Source organism: Cottoperca gobio, chromosome 11 (genome assembly GCF_900634415.1).
Source record: "Cottoperca gobio chromosome 11, fCotGob3.1, whole genome shotgun sequence".
Taxonomy (NCBI): Eukaryota; Metazoa; Chordata; class Actinopteri; order Perciformes; family Bovichtidae; genus Cottoperca; species Cottoperca gobio.
The window spans coordinates 5,784,636-5,810,824 of NC_041365.1; the positions used below are offsets into that span (position 1 = coordinate 5,784,636).

General features: G+C 41.0%; 1 protein-coding gene across 3 annotated transcripts in view; it reads left to right on the forward strand.

Annotated features, from left to right (window-relative positions):
- The window catches only part of elmo1 (engulfment and cell motility 1 (ced-12 homolog, C. elegans)), a 104,926-nt gene that overhangs the window by 18,250 nt on the left and 60,487 nt on the right, over positions 1–26,189 (forward strand). The window contains exons 1-10 of one of the 3 annotated variants that reach the window (XM_029442743.1): positions 4,100–4,285; positions 13,534–13,677; positions 19,208–19,248; positions 19,445–19,517; positions 19,618–19,668; positions 19,788–19,957; positions 23,125–23,160; positions 24,510–24,609; positions 25,584–25,735; positions 25,928–26,006. In XM_029442743.1, the coding sequence (XP_029298603.1) occupies positions 13,603–13,677; positions 19,208–19,248; positions 19,445–19,517; positions 19,618–19,668; positions 19,788–19,957; positions 23,125–23,160; positions 24,510–24,609; positions 25,584–25,735; positions 25,928–26,006 (777 nt within the window). In that variant the 5' untranslated portion in view covers positions 4,100–4,285; positions 13,534–13,602. Of the gene's footprint in view, positions 1–4,099; positions 4,286–13,533; positions 13,678–19,207; positions 19,249–19,444; positions 19,518–19,617; positions 19,669–19,787; positions 19,958–23,124; positions 23,161–24,509; positions 24,610–25,583; positions 25,736–25,927; positions 26,007–26,189 lie in introns of those variants that run through there. The other 2 variants (XM_029442742.1, XM_029442744.1) reach the window with 2 other exon arrangements.

Consider the following 26,189-nt stretch of genomic DNA (forward strand, 5'->3'; position numbering starts at 1 on the left):
CTCCTCAGACTCTTCGAAACACGAAGTCTGGCGCTCTCCAGTATCCTCTTCGTTGTGGAAACACTGGGACTCTACAGGCTGGTATTTCTACAGGCTAATAGCTTGTGTTTATTCATTTGTATAAAGAAACCTAGCATATGCTAATTTAGCAGCCTGCTAGAGGCAGTTGTTTCTTGGCCAAAGGAGATGGTTACTGTTCTGTTTTGAGAGCGTGTGTTGTTTTAGGAACAGGGCATTGTGTGATCATACACCTACTTGTGAGGTGTTGTTTCGCAAGGTGATGCAGTTTGGAAACTAAAACCAGGTCCAGCTTTCCGTCTACAGTAACAATATGTAACGCAGTATGTTGAAATCCATGGATCATAACCACTGAAGTTTGACAATTACAAGTACAACATGTTATTCCTCTTCAAGTGGAATACATTTGGATGTGGTTTTGAATAATAGATGATTCCCTGAGGTGTTGTGGAGTTATCTTTGCCTGACAACCTCCTCTGCAAGTAGACTGTGGGAATGTGCACATTTGAGAAATGGGGGGGAAATGGCAAAGGGTTAAAAAAAGAAAAAAGGTTCTGAAACACTTATCGAGTGATTGACGTCAACACCTGTCTGATATTATTATCCAACATTTAGAGTTGAGTGTAACCATGATCTTAAATCACTGAATCACCAACAATAGCCACAGGTGATGAATAGTACGAACAATAAAAACAAGCAATTATCTTTTGATAATTAGTCAGTCTGTTGTTAGAATGGTTAAAATCATACAAATAGCTGGTTTCTGAAATGAAAAGTAATACAGGAAGTTATTATTTATAATTTTCATTTGAAGCAATAGTTTGATAGTCAGACTATCCCCCCCCACGGCCCTCTAAGGTCTTTTGGCTGCAGATTCATGTGTTTTTTTTAGGTTATATTCAGGGCATCTTCCTTTATTAGATAGTGTAGCTGAAGATAGACAGGATAGATGGGACGACATGCAGCAAAGTGTCAGAATCGAACGCTGGTAAGAAGTCAGCCTTAGTACATGGGGAGCACGCTCCGAGCTACCGGGGCGTCCCTGTAGCTTAATGTTCGACAGAGTGGTATTGATCTTCTCATGGAACACTCTGCAAGAAAATTAAGGTTTTTCCCCCCCAAATATCGATTCCTTTAATACTATATTTTAACTTAATAGTTAAAAAGGGTTGGAAAAGTTTGTAACAAGGTTTTAACAAGCTAATCTACAATTATTTTTCTATATACTCCACTCCACTGGAAGCTGTTGAAATCCTCCTGGACCCACCCATCATGGATTGTCTGTATCGTCATTTTATTATGTTGTTTATTCTGAACACGCATCTATTACACGTCTGTCCGTCCTGGGAGAGGGATCCCTCCTGAGATGCTCTTCCTGAGGGGGTCTTATTTGGTACAGATTGTAAAGCCCCCTGAGGCATATTTGTAATTGGTGATATTGGGCTGTATAAATAACATTGACTTGACTGAAAATTATTTTCAGAATCCACTCCTGTACACTACGCTTTTACTGCAGCACACATTAAATTGTTTCTTGCCTTGTAGATAAAACAATTGCCCCCAAATCACTACTACACCAACATGCAAAAGTCCCTGTTATGTAAGAAATAAAAAACCCACAACCTGCCCTGCATACTAAGGCTAAATCTCTCCTGATTGGAACAACAAACAGCCTCAACTATCAGGTTAACACTCGGTCCAAACAACAATCTGCTGCTCCTTGAGCGAGTAAAAAAGAGGATTTCAATGACGTACATGTAAACATAGCAGCTGGTCATGATCACAAACCACTTCTTAGCAGTTCCAGAAGAGACTTGATACTCTACTCAAGACTTATAACTCTGGTATCAACTACTCATCACTTGTAAGCTTTAAAGCTGACTGTTAACAGTTGGTCCTTGTTCATGGAGAACAATAGCCGCCATCAGCTTTAATTGTGCAATTTAATTGTTTTTCATAGTTGATACTAGAGTTAATCAATTAATCCGGAAAACAATGTGATTTAATCAATATTAAAAATGAGTTGCAGCCCTAGTAGATGCCAAGTGACAAACCTTCTTATATACATACATACATACATACATACATACATTTATTTATTCATATATATATATATATATATATATATATATATATATATATATATATATATATATATATATATATATATATATATATATATATATATATATATATATATATATATATATATATATATATATATATATACCTTTTTATATATATATATATACCTTTTTATATATATATATATATACCTTTTTATATATGGCAGGATATCCTAAGGCTTTGATAAAGTGAGGGAATTTTGACAAGAGCAGCTGTCGTAGGGAAAAATGGGTGATTTGTCGGATTTTGAAACGCCGTGCAGAAACCTGAATGGGTCAGTGGCTGACGGAGAGCACAGAGGAAGGGTATTCACGAGGGAGCTGAGATAGTTTAGATAGATTATTAAAACTTTGACATGGAGTTGGGAAGAGTCCCCCTGTGAGAACTCTGACTCAGCAGACTTCCCTCTCTTTAAGCTTCCCTGACAGACCGTTGTGTGTCGATCATAAAAGAATATTCTCAGCTGTCTTGCAAGGATACATTAGTGACGAAGGTCCACTCAACCTTTTCACTTCCTCAGGTCTCCGTGACACATGATGGCTCAACTGAAGCACGGCCCTGTCTTCCTTGTATTTTTCTCAGCTTGGCACAAGACAAAATCTCAATATGGATATGATACGTTTCTGATAGTTTGATGTTTTTTTTGCTGTGTTGAAAAGTTTTATTTTTTCCATACTTGTCTTCCTGAGGCTCTAAGGGAGTTTGAGTGAGAACTGAAAGTCCTGGATTCTTGTGTGTATGAGGTTCATACGAACCAAATTTGACCTCAGCATGGGTGGAGTAAACATCTGTTTTTGTGTGAAACTTGCACAGATGGCCTGTTGAGCTCTCAGTCTGAAATGAGGTTGTCATCGGCGTGTTAGTAAATATTTCAACTCGGGCATTTAGCCTCTTAGCTCTTGCTCAAAGTTCTTTTGTGACCGTGTGTAAACCATCTGACTCACTCTGTTACTACTTTCAACAATACTACTGGCTGTAAACTGTTCTGACTGTTGCATCAGTTGGGATTGGGGGGGGGAGGAGTGCGTGCTGCGCTGCGCTGCGTTATTGGTAATCACCTGCTCTCTGGCCGTCTTTGAACAGCAGTATTCAATGCATCATTGGATTTTATATGGTCGTAAAAGCAATAACACTTATTTTCTGTGGTCTATTATTGGTATCGCTGAAGATGGACAGGAAAGGGGGAGAAAGAGGGGGGGATCACCTGGTTTTTTTGAGACTCTACCCTCTGACCCTTTCCCCCTATGGTGTGCATCATGTCTCTCATAGGTGAGCTGTCTGCTGTGATAAAGTGTGGTACACTAAATAACACTTGTTGTTTTCAGGGTAAATCTTTAAAGCAGTAGTTCCACATTTTGGGAAATACACTTATTTACTCTCATCTGTCCAACAAATGTAAAGCTACAGCCAGCAGCCGGTTAGCTTAGCATACAGACTGGAAGTAGAGGGAAACTGCTTGCCTGACTCGTTTCAAAGGTAACAAAAGCCAACACCTTTTTTTTTTTTTTTAATAAAGCCTCTGTAAAACCACAATGTCTCGACTTTCTCTGTACGGATTAAACAACATATAAAGTGATTAGTGAGCTTCAGAGCTGCCGCCTGATGACTTTAGTTACCTTTGGACAGAGCCAGATGAGATGTTTCCAATGCGAGATTAACCTGCTTTAAGGCTACTCTCATTTATTCGCTCACTGGCGGAGAGGAACACTAATGATATATTTATAATTACCCTTAATTAATCCAATCATTTCAATTAAGTGTGTTTTTCAATCTCTAGGAATGGATGCAGGGTTTATTTCTTTACACCTGAATTGGACTCTCTTCTTACTCGCTCTCTTATCTTTGAATTTTGCCGCTTTTTTCGGCTGACAGACCTGTTTCCTCTTCTCGACAAACGCCTACTTCCTCCTTCGGTCTGTCTCTCTCAGCACTCTCTTTTGCCTGCGGCGAAGCACTGCACAAACCGTCGTGAAGTCTTTGTATGTGGCTTATGATGCTGAAGGCACTTCACTTGCAGGCAGATACTCAGACTAAAGTTGCTTAGAAAAAACTGCCATCTCCATTTTAAGCCGTTGTTAGCACAGGAAGCAGGTTGATTGGGAGAGGAACTAGCAAGCCTGTTGGTTGTCAAGTTGTCCGGGTGAGTCCTCACGTCTTCATGGTGTTTTTAACTCTTCCTTCACGCTACACAGGATGCAGTAGGCCTCAGGGTGCGGCTCTGTGCACTCTCCTGCCTCCTCTCCTCTCCAGTGTGTCACCAGTGGACACGAACATTGTGGTTAGATGTTTGCAGTCTGGAGGAGTTAATGTCTTGGTACGTGTACTGTACATGCTGGCTGGCGGATCGAGATGGGACTCCATGTAGTTTTTCCACATCTAACCAGAGAAGAATGGAAATGCCAAAGAACTGATGTGTTTTGAGAAAGTTGAGCGTTGTGGCTTTGTGGGGGATGGAATTGTGGTGTCTGTAGTTTATAACTTTGGAAAGGATAAAGAAAGATCATATTTCAATTTAAATCGGCTGCGTCGGAAAGTAATTACTTGGCAATATGAAGGTTCCTTCACAATACACATTATAGATTAGTTGTGTGCCTGTGGGCATAATTTTGTAATTTCTTTTCCTCTGGCAAGTGTCTGTCTCTGTGTCTCTAAATGTTCCAGTGTTTTGATTATCTGGGTACTTTGCAGAATGCCATCCAAGTGCCTCTAATTGTTTCTGACTCGCTTGTTTACCTCAAATTGGCTCACTCTGCTCACAACACACTATTTAGGCTACGCTTGTCCCTTGTTCAGCAATATACTGTCGCCCCATGCTTCACTCATTTTCCCATGTGTGCAGATTTAACTATCTCGACACACAAACCGTAGATTCCGCTGTATAGGTGCACCAGGGTCATTGGTTGTCCTCTTAGCTGACTCACCCATCTGCGGGAGGTTGGTTGGCTGCTGTTGAAAGTTGTTACGAGCTGCTGGTACCGACATTTGACAGGATATCCTGATTGCAGCATTTGAGTGAGAATGCAAAGAGGTCTGCTAAGAGGCCGGTAGAGTCACACAGAGAAACATCACCAGGCTGCTGTGATACTTGGCAGTCCAACCTCCAAACTTTAGAAGATGCCATATTGAATTACATTTTTAAAATGTCCTCATTTGATATGTTGTTTAGGAAACATTTTAGTTTTTTTCTTGGTATCTTTGTACACACATGCATGGTAAGTCTCTTAGAGCACGGCACTTCCTCCTTTGGTTAAAGCTAGAAGCCAGATTTCTAAACCCTCACATCAAGCCTTCCCCCTTTTCCTTTTGTCTTCTTCCTTTATTTGTATTTGTTTTGACAGCCCTTTGTCTTAGAGCCAGCCGCTTTCCTGTTGGCTGGGTGTTGGCTGGGTGTTGGCTGGGTGTGTGTGTTTGGGAAGGATTGGGCATAACACAATAGCCTTTTTAAGATTCTTAGTTTTCATTGAAACTCTCTTTCAGTGTCATGTTTTACTATCGGGACCATGGTGTGTTTTTGTCTGATTATTCTACATCAATGAATCCCAAACAAGCGTACATGTACTTCACAGGGCAATTAGGCAGTTGCCAGGCGGTAAGTGGAAATATTGTGGAGTAGCTCAACTCATTTCATAAAATAGACTTTGATAAATATCCACACATTAGGGCAACTATAACACCTGAACAATTTAGAGTCTGCAAAAATTAGTTAAACGGTTGGATAAAAGTAGAGTTTGAAATGGAAAACTGAAAGTAATGGATAAGCAGATGAAATAAGAAGCTAAAAGAAAACAATATAAGGTTGAAATTGCTAAATGATGGAAAAGAAGTCAACAAATGTGGAGCATGATGGGTGTTGTTGATGAGGCGCTGCTTGAGTGCATCTAACAGGGCTGAGGTGTTACAACGTTAGACAGGTTCTAAACTTTCAACCAGAGAGGGTGTGTGTGTGTGTGTGTGTGTGTGTGTGTGTGTGTGTGTGTGTGTGTGTGTGTGTGTGTGTGTGTGTGAGACCAGCCCAGCCCACACCTCTCCTCAAGGGTGTAAAACGACCATCCTATGGCTAGTGTGTGTGAAGGCGTCGTGCTCGGTGCAACAATAACTCGGTCCTCAGCACCATGTCTTTTGTATCGGCTCTCAGATAAAGAATGGTGCTCTTTTTGTAGGCCGTCACACACGCACACACACTCTCACACACACACATAGTCCCTTGCGGCAAGGCGGGCCCTTTGTAGAGGCATCAAATGAAGAGCTTGAAGGGGTTCTTTTGAAATCCACCCAGGACATAGGTTAATACAGACACACACATGCACATACCTCTGCATATACTAAAGCATGAGTATATACAGCCAGAATGCACACACACTCCAACACACAAGAGCCGTAGCACCGGATGGGAAATTCAAGAGGATTAATTTTTGATGCTTAAGAAGCATGTGTGAATAAAAGATGCTAAAAAGGACTTTTTATTGCTATGTTTGGATGTTTGGTTTGCCACTGAATCCCACACTTGAGTATTGGAAGTTGCTGGTTATGACAATAATAGATAAAAATGTTCTCAAAATCCTAATAGTTACAGCTTGAAATTGGGTTTTAATTATTTAGATTAGTCAGGGTTTCATAAGAAGACTTTGGGACTGTGGGTTGTTTGAAAAATGTCCTAAGCTTTTATGAAGAATATGTCCTATGCATATCTTATTTATATGCACCATATTTACCTAAATGTTGATTAAACATGTATCTGAGTATCGGATAGAGACGGAGATATCCAATATTAAAGGAGTCCGATCAGGATCACAGCCATAAAGATCGATCGGAGCATGCCTGTAAGATTCATTAACACGGGATGGGAGACTCATGAAAGCTTGACAAACTGCAGTAAAGTTGATGTGACAGGAGAAGGTAGGGAGAGAAGCATCGATAAAATGAATTTGTTGCCCTGACGTATACCTATCATGTGTCAAAATGACTCCAATAGAGCCCAAGGGAGATCACAAGGTCTGAAGTCTGGTGTTTAGCATGCATCAGAGGGCTCTAAATTAAGTGTTGTCAATTCATTGCAAAAGACTAAGGTTATCTTCGAATCACCTAACATTTAAATGTTGACAGTTTGGTAAAACAAAGGAGGATCACAGTTTAGTAAATGTGTTAACAAAGTCTTTATTATACTTTAAACTCTGAGGTTGTGCTGTGCTGCTTGGTCACATTGACATTGTCTGTAAAAAACTGCTGCCTCATGTTTTCTCACACCATTAGGGTTCCTTGTAAAAGGTCCCAGGAGAAGCTTTACATAGACCATGTTCTCTCTCTCTCTCTCTCTCTGTCTCTCTCTCTGTCTCTCTCTGTCTCTCTCTCTCTCTCTCTCTCTCTCTCTCTCTCTCTCTCTCTCTCTCTCTCTCTCTCTCTCTCTCTCTCTCTCTCTCTCTCTCTCTGTCTCTCTGTCTCTCTCTCTCTCTCTCTCTGTCTCTCTCTCTGTCTCTCTCTCTCTCTCTCTCTCTCTCTCTCTCTCTGTCTCTCTGTCTCTCTCTCTCTCTCTCCTCTCTCTCTCTCTCTCTCTCTCTGTCTCTCTCTCTCTCTCTGTCTCTCTCTCTCTCTCTCTCTCTCTCTCTCTCTCTCTCTCTCTCTCTCTCTCTCTTTGTCTCTCGTAGTCTTTTAGTTTTAATTACACTTCAGTGTTAAAATCCCTTACAGCAAATTTGGGGCTTTTTCACTGTGCTGTTCCAGGATATTTTAATTAAAATTGCATGCTATTAAAAAGTGATGTTGATCTGTTCTTTATCAGAGCTGGACATGTAATGAAGCAAATGCCATGAATTGCATAATCACAGTAAAACAGTTATACTGCAGGATATGAGTGACTCCTCCAGTAGTAAACCTTTTCATGTTGTTTTGCGTATTACTTGTACATCTAGCTTTTTTGTTTCTCTATCTTGGATAAGTTTACATAAATGTACGTCCAGGTACAGTTTAGTGAGTGTTAAATATGTCTCATTCTATCCTCATCTTTTCTCTTCACTTGCTCTGCTTTGCCTGTATCCTCCTCTCTCTATCTGCCTTGGGTTTTGTTATCCTCTTGTAGTTATTCAGTTTATCTTAATCTACTTTCTATTTCATGTTTACTGTCTTTGTCTGCCATCCTTTAATCTCTTCCTCCCTCTCTGTCTCCTCATGTTTACTTGCATTTCTCCCTTTCATCGCTCCATCTTCTCTCTATCTCTTTGCCTCCCTCCTCCCTCCACAGACGATGTGACCCTCACATTACACATTATGAATTATTGAGGTGAAACCTAGCACTCTTCTGCTGCCCAACAAATCATAGGCCTTCTCTCTTCCTCTGTTTCCTCTCCTCTTACCCTCTCTCCCCGCTTTATTGATGGTTTTGTTCCTTAATTTCGACCTCTGGCACCGTATCAGATCACTGGGTAACATGAGATTTAGTTTTTTCTCCACTCTTTTGTAGCTAATCTTGAGGAATTACGGCCGATGTAACCCAGCGGCGCATACCTCTTTGGTTACGGCAGGTGGGCGAGTGCTTGAAGACGAATTAACTGCACACATGCACATTCATAGATTACAATACCTTGCTGGACTGCAGCCCAGTACAGTACACTAGTGCAATTAAAATAATAGAGGGATTATAAATATGTGTAAATGTATGAAAAGAAAGAGATTGCAGAGTCTGTTTAAATTTTCTCATTGCCTTATTTATGGTTTGTGGTCAAATTCTGCAAAATAATATGTTCTGAAAAGAGAGAGACTTGGCAGGTAATGGAGAAACGTCCGGTGTGGTAGACAAAATGAATGAACAGTGAAAAGTTTCTTCTGCAAACAAAAGAAATAAGTGAGCTCTGTGTCCTGTTCGCCTGAGTGGAAAATAAACACACACTCGCTCACACTCAACTGCACCAGGTTGCAGCAAATCACCTGCTCTTACATAATGAGCTTTGACAGTAGCTAGCTCGATAACGAAGTTCCATTTACACTGTAAGGAGGTTGTGATGAGATGCCAGAGCGACAGATTGGGAATTGATACACGGCCCCCCCAGGCTATAGTAAACACTCATGATGACATGTAGAGACTATATGAAGACAAACACACTCTCACACCTGAGGAACATGTGTTGTTTGCTCTAAAGTTCTTCCCTGGAGCAGTGTGTGTCGATCGCAGGAAGAACATGTTGTTCAAATGAGTGCTTGACCATTTGTAGCCCTGCTCATGGTGAGCTGTTGTGTTGAACCCTTGTGTCTCAATTACACTTCAGCCCATTTTCTGTGTGTGTGTGTGTGTGTGTGTGTGTGTGTGTGTGTGTGTGTGTGTGTGTGTGTGTGTGTGTGTGTGTGTGTGTGTGTGTGTGTGTGTGTGTGTGTGTGTGTGTGTGTGTGTGTGTGTGTGTGTGTGTGTGTGTGTGTGTGATCAATAAGCCTTAAGGCCATCCATCTCTGAGTCATCTGAAATTCTCGGAAGATGATGACAAGGTGCTCAGAATACACACGCACACACCCGTACACGCACACACTCGCCGACTTTCCTGGAAAACCAAAGCAAATCCTCAGTCACAGCCTTATATTTAGACTTTATACACAGACACACTTGTATTCCCTCTATTGTGAAATATAATCTCTGTGCATTACATCTTGGGTAGGGATGCGACTATTGTCCTATTCTGGGCCAATACTGATCATTTGATCGATTACTGATTCTGATGGCTGTTTTGTTGTTATTTATTCCCCTTCTGTGTCAGGGTAACGAAGACATCTTTGTTATAAAAAATAACTGAACTGTTTTAAAGTCATTCAACCCTTAAATAAAATACTATATCCTACTAACTACTAAATATATACTGTAAGCATCTCTACCTTGTTGCCACGCAGTCACAGAGCTGAACAGTCGCTCACTGTTCGTGCTGGCTATGACCAAATTGATTTGGCTAACCCCGGCTAAAATCTCTCTGAACGCGTTTCTGCTCATGTTTCTTAACACCAAGTAAATTGCTGACAATTTTAGCATTACCATAAAACTCACATTGTCATAAACTAAAACGCTCTTTTAATGTTTGCTCTTTTTTGGCGTTGAAACGAGACCATGCTAGCAGGTCTGTGTGGCTGTGCTTAGCATGCTAACATTTACTAATAAGCCCCAAAAACAAAATGCAGCTGAGGCTAATGGGGCGTCATTAGTTTAGTGAGTATAATTCATCGTGAGGGAAATGTCTGTACTAAGTTTAACGACAATCCATTCAATCGTTATTGAAACATTTCACACAAAACCACAAATGTGAACCTCATGGTGGCACGAGGAGTCAGAGGATCACCAAAGTTATTACGAGTCATCCTGAGCGCATCATCGGTGTTTGTACAAAATGTCATCGCAATTCATCCAATATTAGTTGAGATATATACATGAGACTGACCAACAGACCGACATTGAAATCCCTACAGCTGCAGCATGGTTAAAAACAGTCTGTGTGGCAGTTTTCCAGCTCTCACTGACTGGCCCTCCATGTGTTCAGTCAGTAATAAGAAGTATGCTAATCTGTGCATAGATGACTAACATGCTGTTGTAGAATATAGCTGAATGAATCACTCATTCACACATGCTGTGTGTATGTACAGTAAGGCTTTGTGAGGAACATTTTTTTAGTCCATTAAGTGTAATGTGTGCAGGATTGAGCTCCTCTACATGTTTGTATGTATCAGTGTTTTACATTCTGCGCCCTTCACAATCTTATTCACCACCTTGCTTTTTCAAGACTGGTGACCAGAAGCAATATTTCTCTGCATTACGTTGCAGGGGAGAGGCAGAGGGAAAGGGAAACGGAGAGATGCACAGCTGCATGCACTGAGCGCCACTGAAGGCAAAGTGTCTCTCAAAGTATTTAACATATGTTATGAAAACACTCTAATGTTCAATGAACACACTTGTTCATATTTCAATGGTTGAAACTCAAAGAAGAGGGGTGAGTGAGTCATATTTGGGGAGTTGTGACAAACGTGACTTGAGTAGGACACACGCTTTGGAAAGAAAGATGCATCCACATCTCGAGCTATTGATGCAGCGGCTGCCATGGCAACGGGCCCTTGAAAAAAAGGCTATGAAGATCATTATGGGGTGACTCACACACAACGCCAGACCAGTCTCATTACGTAAACTATCTTTAGATTAATACATGCTCATCAGACATGCACACAAACACTCCCATAAATGCATGCACTGTACAGACATGCACACAAACACACTTGTGGTTTGTGTGCATGTGCACACACACACATTGCATCACTCACTATTCAGCCTGTGTGCATATCAACACTAATCTGCTCAATAGTTATTTCTCCCAGGAGTTACTCCGAGCTAGTCTTTATGCATTATGGATTGAGATTAAATATGTAAACAGGCTTCTAAACTAGGAACTAGGATGATCCAAGCTTTCTAGACAGGCTAGGAGGTAAATTATTGATGCCTTCCGCAGTCCATTTTGGGGATATCTATAGGACATTTTCTACTTGATAACTGTGTGGTGGTGGGTTTCATTAGAGCCCCTGCTAGCACACGGAAGTGGCTTTACCCGGCTCCCACCCCCCCGCGAGGCTTTATTACCGTCTTATTCTAGAAAGCCACAGGGTTTCACGTCAAGCTCACTGCCTGTTCCTCTGTCAGATATCACAAGAGTCCTATGCAAAGGGACAAAAGCTAGGGAGGGGCCACCCAGGATTACAAGTTCAATATTTCAAAGTGTGTTTTCACATAAAAGAGGTGTTGGTGTGCTTGTTGCTATGCATATGAACTGGCGAGGTTACAAGTACATATATAGAGTCGGTTTGTGTATTTCAGCTGCGTTTTCACCAGAGAAAGACGCAAGTGTCTTTATTTCTTCCATCTCTTAGTACCTGTGGTCACTGGAAAATGAAAGTCAAACAAATGCTCTTATCTCACTTTTTCCCTCCGTCCTCTCCCTGTCCTCTTCCCGTCCATTGCCTTCTCCTGTTTTTAATTTCCCGAGCATATTGCCTTCTGATTTTATCCCCTCTTCTTTTGATGTTGCACCATAAAGATGAAGGGCTTGAAAGACAGAAAACTATTAATTAAAGACACCCTCCCCCTGCCTGATGAACAGCCACACTTTTCAAACAAACTATTAGTAAAGGAGGCTTTATGTTGAAAGATTTCAGTCTCTATAGCCTTACAGATACTGGAGTTTTGAAACTGATACCAATAGTGATATTTGAGAATGTATAAAGATCTGATAGCGATATATCTGCCAATAAGTATTGGTCACAGACAAACACATTCTTATATTTGACTGTTAAAAAAACTTCTAACAAAGATATGTACAAGATATCGGGGTAATGTAACTTGAGCTATTTACTCAGACTTGTCTAAGCTCGTTCAGAACAACAGAAGAGCACACCACTAGCCAGTTAGCATGCGGGAAAACTACAGCTTAAGCAGGTTTCAGTACAGAGCTTCTCTCTCTGCCAGATTCCAGTAGCTTAAAGGAATATTCCTCTCATTTTATACTTAAAGGTTTGTTCACTTATCATCGGGAGCACAAAACAGCATTGGAAACATTTGTGTTATGTCTTGCTGCAGCATCACTTCAGTGAAGGAGAGATGCTTTCTCTCTCAGACTTTTATTACTGAGAAAATGTCTAAAAGGAGTCACATAGTTAACTCTGCAAGTCATAGCAAAATGGTGGTTTCTGTCTTTCTGCAGTGTTTGAGGCAAATTCCCAGTAAAACGGAGACTATCTTTAAAAAAAAAAAAAGATACAAACAAATCACTCACCTGCTGTGGCCTCATTAGCAGTTAAGAGCTTAATTTAAATCAAAGTTTGAGTGTATCTGCCCCACCGGCACGTTTTAATGCTCTGTTTGTCAACAACTGCAAATTAAATTAGGATACCGTGTGTTCTAGCTGTGGGCTAAGGACCAGAGATGGCAAGTAATGTATGTGTGGTTTCTATACTAGCACTGAAAGTAGACCCACAATTCATCGCAACTTGGAAACCTGCCCTCAGATGGTGACCATAATATGGGTCCAGTGTGTGTGTGTGTGTGTGTGTGTGTGTGTGTGTCTTCACAAATAACAGTAAACTGGTATAAGTAGGTCAATTGACTAATTTCCTCTAAACCTTTAAATGTTGTATGAAAGTGAATTATAGGTTTGAGCTGTTCAGTATCGTCCACTGGTAATGTGAATGTATCACAGTGTCCAGCACGCTGCACCGTACTCATGTCTTGTGTATTTTTCTTGTTGACCTTTCTCCATATATGTTTATAATAATCTTTGAATTAAGAGAACGCTGATGCAAGTAAACAACTCTAATAACTAGACCTAGTTCTTGACTAATGTGCCCCATCTTCTGTCTTTTCTCATCTCTCCTTCAATCCTACAGGTTTGGATGAGCTACCTCCAGCAGTAGTGACAGAGGTGTGAGACAGCGAGACCCACACCCCCGTCAGCCATGCCGCCGTCTGACCTCGTCAAGGTGGCCATTGAATGGCCGGGGGCCTTTCCCAAGCTCATGGAGATAGACCAGGTAGGTGTCTGGGCGCAAAAAAGTATAATATCTACATACTGTATGTTCTTGCTCTTGAAATCCCCAGAGACCTACATTTAGCAGACTAACATTGTGTCTGTGCGACGCTCACCTTGAACAAGTTGCATATTCTGTCTCAACACAGTATTGTACAGTAATCTGCTGTTGTGTGTGTGTGTGTGTGTGTGTGTGTGTGTGTGTGTGTGTGTGTCTGGAGGAGGTTGGCGGATGAGATCAGGGCACAATGCGTCTTTCTTCCTAACAATTATACTAATTACCAAAAGGAAAAGCCTTAATTAAAGATGTTTAACAGTCAACACAGCCACAGCTTTGAAATGAAAGACTTAATTTCATGGCGGAGGCTCTCTAATTTATAGCCTTAATATTACACCATAAACGTTTATATAATTCAATATTTATATTTTTTAAAGAACAGTGACTAAGAAATATTATTTATACATTATGTAAATGTTATTTGTGGATTAGTCATGCCAATGCCCGATCTGCGTCAGACTTATCAGGGCAGAAATGATCCATCAAATGTGTGCACATGGATGAAGAATCAAACAAATTCAGATCAAAACATTCACAGGGAGCAGGCTTGTCATTTCTAGCTGCCCCTGACTGTTGAATATTTAACAATATCTGTGTACCCCTAAAACTGTAGTGTTTCAATGTAGATTTAGTTTGAAGTTATAGTTTAACTAAAGTTAGAAGAAACTCAACTAGAAGTGATCTTGGATTAGAATTTATGAAGAATTTGATTAAAAAAAACAATCAAATTTCACTGATTTATGTAAAGTGCTGCTGTAAAATCATGGTCAAAATGGTGGGCTTTTAACAATTTCAACAATACCAGTAATATTGTTGATGAAAGTAATGGAAACCCCACGTGTTCGTCATGATGCTGATCAGGGGCTTTGAGAGTGTGTGTGCTCAACTATGAATCTGCAGATAAAGGCCATACTGTATGTCAGTGATGACATGCTAATTAAACAATTAGCCGTGTGTGTGTGTGTGTGTGTGTGTGTGTGTGTGTGTGTGATGAGTCACCGTGGCAACAGGCTTAAACCTCTCAATGGATGAACCACTGAGTGAAACATTGAACTACGTTGAGTACATGTGCTTCTGGGCTTGCCATGAGGTACTTGAAGGTAGATTTAGGGATGTAGGTTTTGGTATTTAATGACCCCCTATCAGCAGGGCAGGGAACATCTTTAGCTCCAGTTTGGTCTTTCTTTCGTTTTCAGGTTGCCACCTCTCCTCCTCCTCCCCTCCCTCCACTTTTCTCTAATTCTCTTATCTCTCCCTGTCATTTCTCTCTTGTTTCTCCTGCTTGTTCCCCCTCTTCACTCCTCCCCGTCTTTTGTTGTAACTGTAAAACTTGTGTTGCTGTGCCTCCTCCTTGTCCTCCACCAGCCCCCACCTCTTCCTTCTCCCTCCGCATCTCCTCTGTGCAATAGGCCCTACAGTGGCATATGGCTGTCTGAGTCATGCCATGGGGAGTGGGCTTGCGCTGTCTTGAGACCCAGATAAAGTGTGTGTGGATGCATATTTGTGCATGTATTTTTTGTTTGTTTACGTGGGTACAGCTCTGCATAAGTGAAATTGTGCGTGGGTGTATTTGTGTGGCAACACGCATACTTGTTACTATTCATGCATTTGTGTGTGCTTATGTGTTGACAACTCTGTGTATGAGTGCATCAATTTGTATGGGGATTCATAAGCTTCTTTCCCCCTGATTTCAGTCTGTGTTTGCCTGTGCTCCTCTGCAGTGTGTTTAGGCACATCAGTGTGTGTGCGTGTGCGTGTGCGTGTGCGTGTGCGTGTGCGCACTGGGATTTCTGTATCTCTCCAAATACCTTCGATGCCCCATAGGCATGAAAGTCCGACATTTGTGTTGGAACGCTGGGAAATTGGTACAAGTGTAATAGACATTTTATTGTTATTGTTTGACAGAAATGTAGAGAACAGGGAGAGGACAAGGTGAGAGAGCTGCTGATGTCTGCAGGTAGAACTTAAACTAAAGGGAAGCGGTCTGTATATTCTGAGTTTTCTGCGGCCACCTGATGAATTTAAGTCCAATTTTCACTCTGCTTGTAGCTCCACCAAATCCTGAGGGAAATATCTCAGCTGCTCCACTATGTTCACCAGCTAGTCGCTAACTTTGTGTGTCTGCTATTTGATGCTGAGTAGGTAGGCTACAACACAGTGGATTTATCAGCCAGGCGACGACGTAGAGAGCGCTGAGAGTGAATCAAAACAATAAAGTTACGTCTGAAAAATGAAAAGGATGAGCTGTTAAAAGTTTAAATGCTGTGTCGAGCTGAGGGGAAGTGCAGAGTTGTGTTTATTATCTGTGGGTTTATCACCATGAGCAACACTTCTGTATTTACATACACACAGCCATTCATTGTTAATATAAAATCCTTTTGGGAGTCCACACTTTTTAATTAGATTAACTTGTCCTACACACTTTTCTCACAGATGTGAATTTGATTAAGGAAGATCTTGTCCATGAGTGTGTTTTGTTTATATTATTCTATACTACCAATACTAGATTATTATTAATCTATAATTGCAAAATGTATGAAGCTGATGAATGGATTGACTGTTTGTTGATATATACACTATAGTGCAAAGGACAAGCATCTGTAATAAATAAGTTGTGTTACTGCTGCAGTTGTTATGTTTTGTGCACACACAATGACTCTAGAGTAGCAGCAAAATTAAAATGTTTAGGAAATGAAAAACAAAATGCATTCTTATGATGTCTGTAAGGACGATGCTACCATCAGTCATTGGCACTAGCTGGTGAAGTCTGCTTGTTGTGCAACTGAATGAACTCGGAAAGAAAGAGAGAGTGTACTTGGTGAAATGCACAATGTTTGTGCTCCTTACTTACTGGATTACAGAAGTAATGGAGCTAATGGTAAGGGAGAGGACGATGTGGTGGGAGTTCAGACGGGGACATGTGATGGAGTATGGGAAGAGTAGGATAGTGGAGGTGCTGTAACTCCTGGATGATGAAAGGGTAGGTAAAAGTCCTCCGAGGTAACAAGATAAAAGGAGCAGATGGAAGCCATTAGAAGAGGAGGGGGGGGGGGGGGGGGGGGGGAGTTGTGGAAGGGACAACTGGGTCAACATAAATTAATGAAGCATATTCCTAGATTGAAATGCAACCAAACCAGTCAAATGAATTATAAACTAAATCAGGCTATGTGCGATCATGTTAATCATTTAAATCTATGCTAAACAAGCTAAATCTCTGTTGAGGTACAATTCAGAAGACCGAGGGCCATCTCACAAGAGACAAACATTTAAAAAAACCTCAACCCAGCTGCTTCTAAGGGAAGAAACAAACATTTGAATCCACAACTGTAGCACTAATACTAACACAGATCTGATAAGATATAAATGCTTGGAGAACACACTTGGATAGAACGGTGCGTATGAAATTGACCTGATAATACAGAAGCTAGATGTTTTTCTTCTTACAAGTTCTACAAAGTTTTACACGTGGTCATCTATTATTACTCTTTTTTTTAATTATTTATATAGCCACAAATGTAAATGTATTAGTTTATTAATAATACAATTCAAAACTGGAAAGAGCTTTGATCGTGGATGAGAGAAGGAATTGCTCCAAGCATTGTACAAGTGGTTTAATGTCTTTTTTAAATATTGCAAACCTTTGTGCTTTCTTTGAAGATCCAGCATATTAATAATTTGCTAAGAAATACCGAACATTTGCTGTATAAACCTGCCGTAATTAAGTGTTTCCATGTTTGTAAAGCATATTATTGTGTAATTTAAATATTTTGTCAATATGTTATCGTCAGAGGAGGATATCTTTTTTCTAAAGGACATACCGATACATTGTTTTAGTTTTTTATTTGTTTGAAATTCAGTTCAAGGTAACATGAAAAATGTCCTAAAATTGCTTTTTGAAACCTGTGCGTGAGTGTATTCACTTTCGTCTGGCAGCATACTGTAGGTCCCAGAGAGCCTGAGGATGACAGCAGTGGCGAGCGAGCAGATATTAAGTTAATACTGTCTGGCATTATGCACACACACTCCTTATATTTATCACCTCATCCCTCCATATGTACTTTGGTTGCACTTCATTTTCCTTTAATCCCTCTTTCTCTCTGTTCAGCGAGCACTCTCCCGCTCTCTTACAATTATCATCCACTTTCCCTCTTCCTGTGTTTGCTGTCGTTTTCCTTTCATCTCATTCGGTTTGCGGATTTCTCACTTATTTTTTTGTCTTCTGTTCACATAACACCCCACCCTCCTCTTCTGTCACCTCTCTGCCTTTGTTTCTCTGTCACATACTGTATGCCCATCATCCTGCCCCCATTATCTTCTCTCTGTAAATCTTCATCACTACCGCTTTTGTTCTTTGAAGCAGCCTCTGTCGTTGCTCGGGGTAATCCCCAGTGAAGCAACAACACAATCACATCGGCCACAAGGCTTCGTGCATTGTGCCTGCGTACAGATGCTCACTTAATTGCTGTGTTTGTGTTCATAGTTGTAGCCGTGTGATTTTGTGCACAACCTCGTGTCTATGTTTGGCACAGTGAGGATAGAGACTGTTACCCATCCTTTTAAAGTGATTCTCTGGAGATTGGGCATTGCACCTTCATAAAGTTGAGAAAAAAAAACAACCTATGGTCAGAATTGCATCATGGAGGATCTTCCAATCCCTTAAATTCTCCTTGAGGTGGCTCCTGTGCATCATATGCAGAGCTCTTTTATTAAGTGGCCTGACACCTGGACATGTGACACACAGCTGTGTAGCATTTCATAAGTAGCTGACGTCGCTCAAGACCGACTATATGGAACAAGGATTTCTCATTTGGCAGATTCGGCCTTTCCGTCCTTGCGTCCCTTGCGAGCAAGTGAGTGAAACGAGAAGGCGCGTTATCACAGTGGAAACTTCCCATTGAGCACCCATTTGTCATATTTTATTAAATGGTAAATGGACTACAATTTTATAATGGAAGATGAGTGTTAGAACATCATCTCAAAATAAGTTGAGTAAATGAGTAACATATGGGTACAGGTATCAACATTTTTTTAAACATAACCAGCCTTACCATGTAGTAGCCGATCGTATGTAACTGTATCTGCCAAATCATTACAATGGAGTAAAAAGCCAATCGTTTCCTATATAGTATAGATTAGCAAAGAAGGGGAATAAGTAAAAGAGCCTCTGTCTTAAACTTGTTGTACAACAGTACTTGAGTAAAGCTACTAAGATGTTTTCCACCACTGTGAAGCAGAATATCACAGCTTCTGATTTGGAAGCAGTTTCGCATTCATAACACTGAACAAAATGGTGCCGCAGGCATGGTCAGTGATCCCACATCAGCAGTCGGACAGTTAAATACAGGCTCCTTAAGAACTGCCTCTCATTGTGCCAGTCCTGTAATAGAAAATAATTGCAGCTCAGTCTGACTTGAATACTGTTTTAGGAACTCAAACTTGAACTGTGGACTAAATGTAGTTTTGCCTTTCTCTACAGAAAAAGCCTCTCTCAGCCATCATTAAAGAAGTCTGTGAGGGGTAAGTCCGCATTGGCTTTTTTAATGTGTGTCTGCATGCCTTTTTAAATGTGAAAATAATTCTCCTTGGGCTGCAAAAGCCCTCTCTCTCTCGATTTCCATAAATAAATCCTATTAGCTGTATTTTACACAAGATGTTCTCCACTTTTAACACCAATTACGCAATGTTTTTTCTCTCTCCACCCAATGGCTTTTAGGTGGTCCTTGGGGAACCATGAAAACTTTGCTCTGCAGATTGCTGATGCCACAAATTTCTACATTACAGAAAAGGTTTGGTTTTCTGTTTTTAACTCCAGGCAGTAGCATCCAAGGTAAGGAAAAAACTTGCCTTAAGTACTCACTAACTTCTGCTTTCATCAAATGTCCACAGAATCGCAATGATATTAAAAATGGATCAATCCTGCGCTTGACCACCTCCCCTGTAAGTGTTATTTATTAATAAAATGTCCTTTATAAGTACATTAAAACCCTCTGATCATTATTTTTATTATCCCAAGGCATTTTTTTAATGTAGTATTTTTCCTCCTCTTTCCACTCTAGTACCACACTGCAGTCCAGCTTCATGAACGGATCCAGTCGGCCAGCATGGACGCCAAGCTAGAGTCTCTGAAGGACCTGGCCAACGCATCGCGGGACATCACCTTCGCACAAGAGTTCATCAACCTGGACGGCATCTCCCTGCTCACCCAGATGGTGGAGAGTGGGACCGAGTAAGTCGATCATCCTTACATCTATTTTGATGTTTTGGATATAGTGTTTTCCTCCCATCAGATGATTTCTCATTCCTCTTTGTGTTATGAACTTGATAGGGAAGATGGGGAGCAGCAGTAGATTGGAAGAATATATATTCCCGGTAGATTCCTTTGCTCAGCTCATGATGTTTGATTGAACCTGACTTAAGTAGATTGTAGGTTTGTGCAATGAATGTCTGGCTCTTAAAGAGTATTGCATCAACACAGATCTGAGGACTGTGAGAATCCATGGGGTCTTTGGAGTCGCACTGTGCATTCTGATTTGGTTTCGTTCAACGCAGTTGATTGACTCACCAAATCATCGTATTAATCTGGATATATGCTTTTGCATCAGGGGTTACAGCTGGCCCTCTGTAGAATTGATTGTTGTTCAGCATACTTTTCAATACAACACTAGATAGATTTGCCATTTCCAGGCCGTGTACCTGAAGTAATCTTGGTTCCATTCCTACATTCACCTTGTGACTTAGAGCGATAATGGGAACGTTTGTCCTGTCCAGCTACTAAAAAGAAAACTGCTGCTGTGCAATCACTGATGGCCAAAGCAATCTGTTAACATTATGTCACTGCCTGAAATTAATGTCTTTCTTGGATAACAAACCAAACAGGAGAAAATTACTGAGCATTTCTTTTTGTTGTTGTAACAATGCATTAGAAAGTTGTATGATTAAAAACACAAGGGGTCTGACCTGACCAATCACAGTTCTTTGTGTCTTCTTGTAATATCTCTGTGGTTGCACAGTTACATTTTTGAAGACGTACAAGTTGGTTACGTCCAGTTAAGCCTACAGCAAAGCTACAGAGGCTAGCACAAGATCCACAGCCAGGCTGTAATCCCATAACTCACTCTGCAGAAGCTGAAAAGAGAAGAACTGGCTCGTGAAGAACATGCCCAGGGGCTCCTTTTTTGACTTTTTTTGACCACGATAGTGATATTACACACAACTGAGAACAGAGCACTGGTTTCTGACTGTTCAGCACATTCAAAAACTGTGTGTGTGTGTGTGTGTGCTTGCGTTTGTGTTGGGAGCCGAGGGCACTGGAGACCGTCTCAACTGAAGGTTAAAGCGAGGACATTTTTCGCTGAGGTGGAATTCCTCAGCCGTGATGCCAGTGGGATGTGTGTGTGTGTGTGTGTGTGTGTGTGTCAGTAGCATACTGTGTGAGTGCAAAGCACGCAGCCAAAGTAAAAATCCAGAGGATAGTTACTGTAGGAGTAATGCACACGAGCGGACACATGGTGCAAACTGGCAGGGAGGGCAGCAGCAGCCTCGTTTTCTGCCTCATGCAACTTTCATTATTCGTCCCTTTTTAACCCAGCGAGAGAAAAGATGGATTGAACGATTGTTCGCCTGCATAAGAAGTGAACTTTAAAGACGCACTCATGTTTTCAATGCACACTTCCACAAGGTCAAGCATGCCCTTACTACAACGTAGTAAAGAAAACAAACACTTGAGTACAAGACACAAGCACTTACTGATGGTCACTTGCAGGGAACTATGCAGAGTACTTAAATCAAGTGTGCTGGATTTAAATTGAACAAACCTTTCTTAGACTGAATGAGTTCTCCTTCCATGCTCCGGGTTGTTTTGTACTGTACGTACATAACAGCTAATTTACTGGTCAGATATTTGATGTCTTCTCTTCAGTAGAAACTACTTAAAAATCTCCTATTTCTGGGAAAGAGACAGCAGCGCCTCTAGCATTACCCTCAGTTGTACTATTTGAAGCCTCTTCGCCTCTTCTTTTTTTTTTGCATATAATGTTCAAATTAGCAAATATTTGACCCTTGTTTGATCTAACTGCTAGGAGCCATCACAGCAGCACTGATGTTGACTCCGCTCTGCTTCTGGCTCTTTCATGAAGTATGTTTTTATGTAGATTACCATCACATCAGTTATTCAGCACTGGAGAGTTTGAGAGTGGCCTGTGCTAGAGAGCAAGTGGCTCTGCAGCATTTCCATCTCAACAGAAGGAGCTTTTGAAACAGACACGCAGATAGGTATCAGTGTGTGACACACACAAACGCACACGCTCATTAGTGTGCCTGCCAACCAACTTGGTGAACTGTAATTATTCAAGAAGCTCAGTGCTGGAGACTCTCGAGGGCAGAGCGGTGCTGTGATCTTGTGCTTCCGCCAGAGAGGTTTTGCTTTATTCATGTTTGGTTGGCTGACTGCTGCGGATGTGAAAGGCAGATATCGCCCTCTCCTGACGAAAACATGTAACATCTAATGTGCTTTGACTCGGGAGGTGTTCAGAATGCACAGTTCAACTTAAACCACCTTTTTTAGAGGTGTTATTGCGTTAAAAAAAATGATGGGAAGCAAGATTTTAGCAGTAAAACAATATATATTGTTTGCCTCTAGTGATATCTATACATGCAGACAGTTTTGGTTGGGTTTGCACAGGTTTTGATATTTCTGTCATCACCCTAATACAATGGAGATGAATGCACTTTTGTCTAGAAAAATCTAATTAAACTAAATTATCAGAAGGTTCTAGAAACAGGGTCCTTATTACTGGTTGTCAAGCATTTTATTGGAACTACTTTCTACTGAAGAAAATAGTCCCTATGAAAACAGTGAGTTCTGTGGGCTATACAGCGCAACACTGATTCTGAGAAGACATACCACTCTTTGTTTTCTCAATTACATTTTCTTTTCAGTGAAGATTTCTATACTTTGTTAACCCCATTGTGTGAGTAACTTAATTGCTGCATAATACAGTATATTTTTTTTGTTTAATCGTTTCTGTGCATTGTCAACTCGACTCAAGTTTGCTGTGTGACAGTAAGGTCAGCAGCAAACTGCTTTTTCATCTGCTTGTGCTCATGCTTTTGATGTCTGAGTAGGATTACTGGTAAAAGGTATTCACTGTAGGTGTATGAACGTGTATGTTGAATTAATATTGACATTTAATTTAAGTTGGCTTGTGTCTGAATTTACACAATAAGAAAGAATATGTATTATGTGTAATAGATTGGACTTGTTCTCTTCTTTCAGGGACATTTACGCACTTTGACACCAGATTTAATGTGTGTTGTTTCCTGCTCTGTGCTGGCGAAAAGGTTTGGTTGTTTGTTTCCCACCTTTTGACTCCAAAGTTTCTCAAATCTTTACAGACGCTATCAGAAACTACAGAAGATAATGAAGCCCTGGTAAGCCCCTCCCCTTCCCCCCAGCCGGGTAACGTCATTGGCTCTGTGCTCTTCCTAACCTGCTGGCCGAGTCTGCATGATTAAGACTCTTGCCCCGGTGCCTCATGGGAAATGATATACATGTATAACACTGCCACTTCTAAGGCTTCCATCTCGAAATCAGTCTCGCACTTTAATTCTTTGCATGTGGTTTTGGGCAACAGACTCGAACGACTTCCTAAATCTTCAACACAGATTGAAAGAAAACCGAGATTTCTGATTTAAATCTCGGTGTTCTTCATAAATACAGTGGTGCTAGGGTGAGGGGATTGTCTTTGTGAGGGCTTATTCAGCTACTTTTCTTACTTTCCAGTATCATCTGCAAAAGTATTTTCACCCTGTGGGATACTAATTACTAATTGTTTCCTGAAAGCATATTTCTTCCATTTCTTATCATTGTTTTTGTTTTTGTTTGCTGAATTTGATGGTTTTTCATCTCTGCAAACTAACTTTGCATTTCTTTATACACATATGAAACTGCATCCTCAGATTATTGCTTTATCAATACAAGTTTAGATTCAAGATTTTAGCTGGAAACATATTTTGGACTTTGGATTTTCGCATCACCTTACAAGTACAGCAGTAAAAACATAAATGGGGCATAAAAGACGCACAAACAAAAGCCTGCAGGTTTGGTTCTGCAATGACACTCTTAGGCAGCAGAGGTCAGTAATGTGAAGCCAGAAAACATCTGAGAGTTTGAAGCTTCCGGTTTTGTAACACAACCTAACCTATAAGTTATGTGAAAATTAAAACTACTATATTTTATTATGATTTCTAAATGTCTTGTTAAGAACTTCCAGCAGTAATATGTCTTGGATATAACATCTGTTTAATGTGTTCCCCGCTTTGGCCTCCTGTGACTCTTGCGGAGTGATTTATTTCTCCAGATATTTGTGTAACTGCATGACTTCACTCTATCATGTAGCTTTCTGGTCCTGACTGAACGCCGCACTGTGCTGCCCGCCCGGCTCCTGCTAGCCTTCTGACAGCCCCTGCTGTTTCTTGAAGGCCAGTCTGTCTGCACTGCATCGCAAACCTCTTTCCCATTTCTTCCTCTCTCCCTTACTCTGTTTTTTTTTCTGTCTTTTTTCAGCAAGCCTGGTTGCAGCAATGATCTTATGTTCTTCTGCCCCCTCTCTTCCTCTCCGCCCTGTCCCTCTCGCTGTCTCTGCTGACCGCTCATTCCTCGTTATGTTTCAAGCCATCTGGGCTTTGCAGCTATTCACTGCTCCAAGCCATCTGCTGGAGAAAAGTTTCCTATAGTCTATTATCTGTGTCTGTGTGTGTGTGTGTGTGTTGTCCTATAGTTTTGGCGACCTGCTGTCCTTCACTCTGACGGCCTTCGTGGAGCTGATGGACCACGGCATTGTCTCCTGGGACACTTTTTCTGTGGCCTTCATCAAGAAGGTCAGCCAAGAAAATGTCTAATTTCAGGGACACAAAGGTTTTTCTGTTTGTCCGTTAGTCTGTCAGCAGGATTATGGAAGAAGTATCGGCCTGTTTTTCATGAAACTTGGTGGAAGGGTGAAGCATGGCCCAAAGAAGGATCCATTCAATTTGGGAGAGGATCCGAATCACTGGGCGGATGCACAAATTATGTTTCTTCTTAATTTGTGCTGCATTCATGTGGTGTCGGAATAATCACAAAAATAAAGGGTTCCTGACTGGGAACATTCACATGAACACCCCCTTAAGTCAGAATGACAACTCTGAAACAGATATCACGTGTTGTTTAAAGGCTCTGAACAATAAAATACAACACATCGTAGTGTCCATGTTGTTTCTACATTACAACTTAAAGCTCACAAAACCGAACACGTGGAGAGATGGGACAATCCGAGAAGCGTGTGACTGCACCAAGTGCCATTCTAGTTATATTTATAATCCTGCTGTTCTACATTACATTACATTACAGGTCATTTAGCAGACGCTCTTATCCAGAGCGACTTACATTGAACTAAGTACAGGGGCAGTCTCCCTGGAGCAACTCAGGGTTAAGTACCTTGCTCAGGGGTACAATGGCAGGCTGGTATTTAACTCCCGACCTTCTAGTGTTTTGTTTGGAAGGCGTACCACTACACTACTAGGCCATCACCAGCTACCTCATGTGTTTTTGTTGGAAAAGTTTAGATTCAACAGTCACATGTTTTTGAGGGTCTCTGTGATGCATATAAATAATATACAGTTCACTTCTTTGCAAACAGATATTCCTTTTGACTCATAATTAGCTGTAACTATATATAGAACATCACAGCAACTAAGTTAAAGCACAAATTGGCAATTTTGCCCTAAATGTATAGTTTTCATCTCCTTTTTTTAAAGCACTACATCTCAGTGTTTTCTGCAGATTCTTTATCTCCCCTGCTCTGTCCGTCCTGCAGATCGCGAGCTACGTCAACAAGTCTGCCATGGACACAGCCGTGCTGCAGCGCTCCTTGGCCATTCTGGAGTCCATGGTGCTCAACAGTCAGGATCTTTACCACAAGGTGGCGCAAGAGATCACCATCGGGCAGCTCATCCCACATCTTCAAGGGTAAGTGGACCAGTAGGCTGTGTGAACACTAATTAGGGTTATTAATTTTTTGAAGCTATTAATGTCTCTTACACCGTGATGAATGCACTTCGAACCACATGGGTAGGCGATAATGAACTACTCAATGTAGACATTAAATACTACATAATCGTATGTGGTAATATTCATGTGTATGCTATTTTATAATTCCAGGACTGATCAAGACATTCAGACGTACACTGTTGCTGTCATCAATGCTCTCTTCCTCAAAGCTCCTGAAGAGAAGAGACAGGTGAGGCTGCAGTGTGCACGCGCAGCACTTGCATATCATTTTCATGATGTAGTGAGCTTTGCGTTGTACATTCACATGTGAACACATCGGCATTGTTGTACTGTAACAGTGTACTTGTGTGTGTGTATATTTATGTCATATAGTGCAGCAGTAGAAACAGAGTGATTTAAGTGTAAAAAGCCA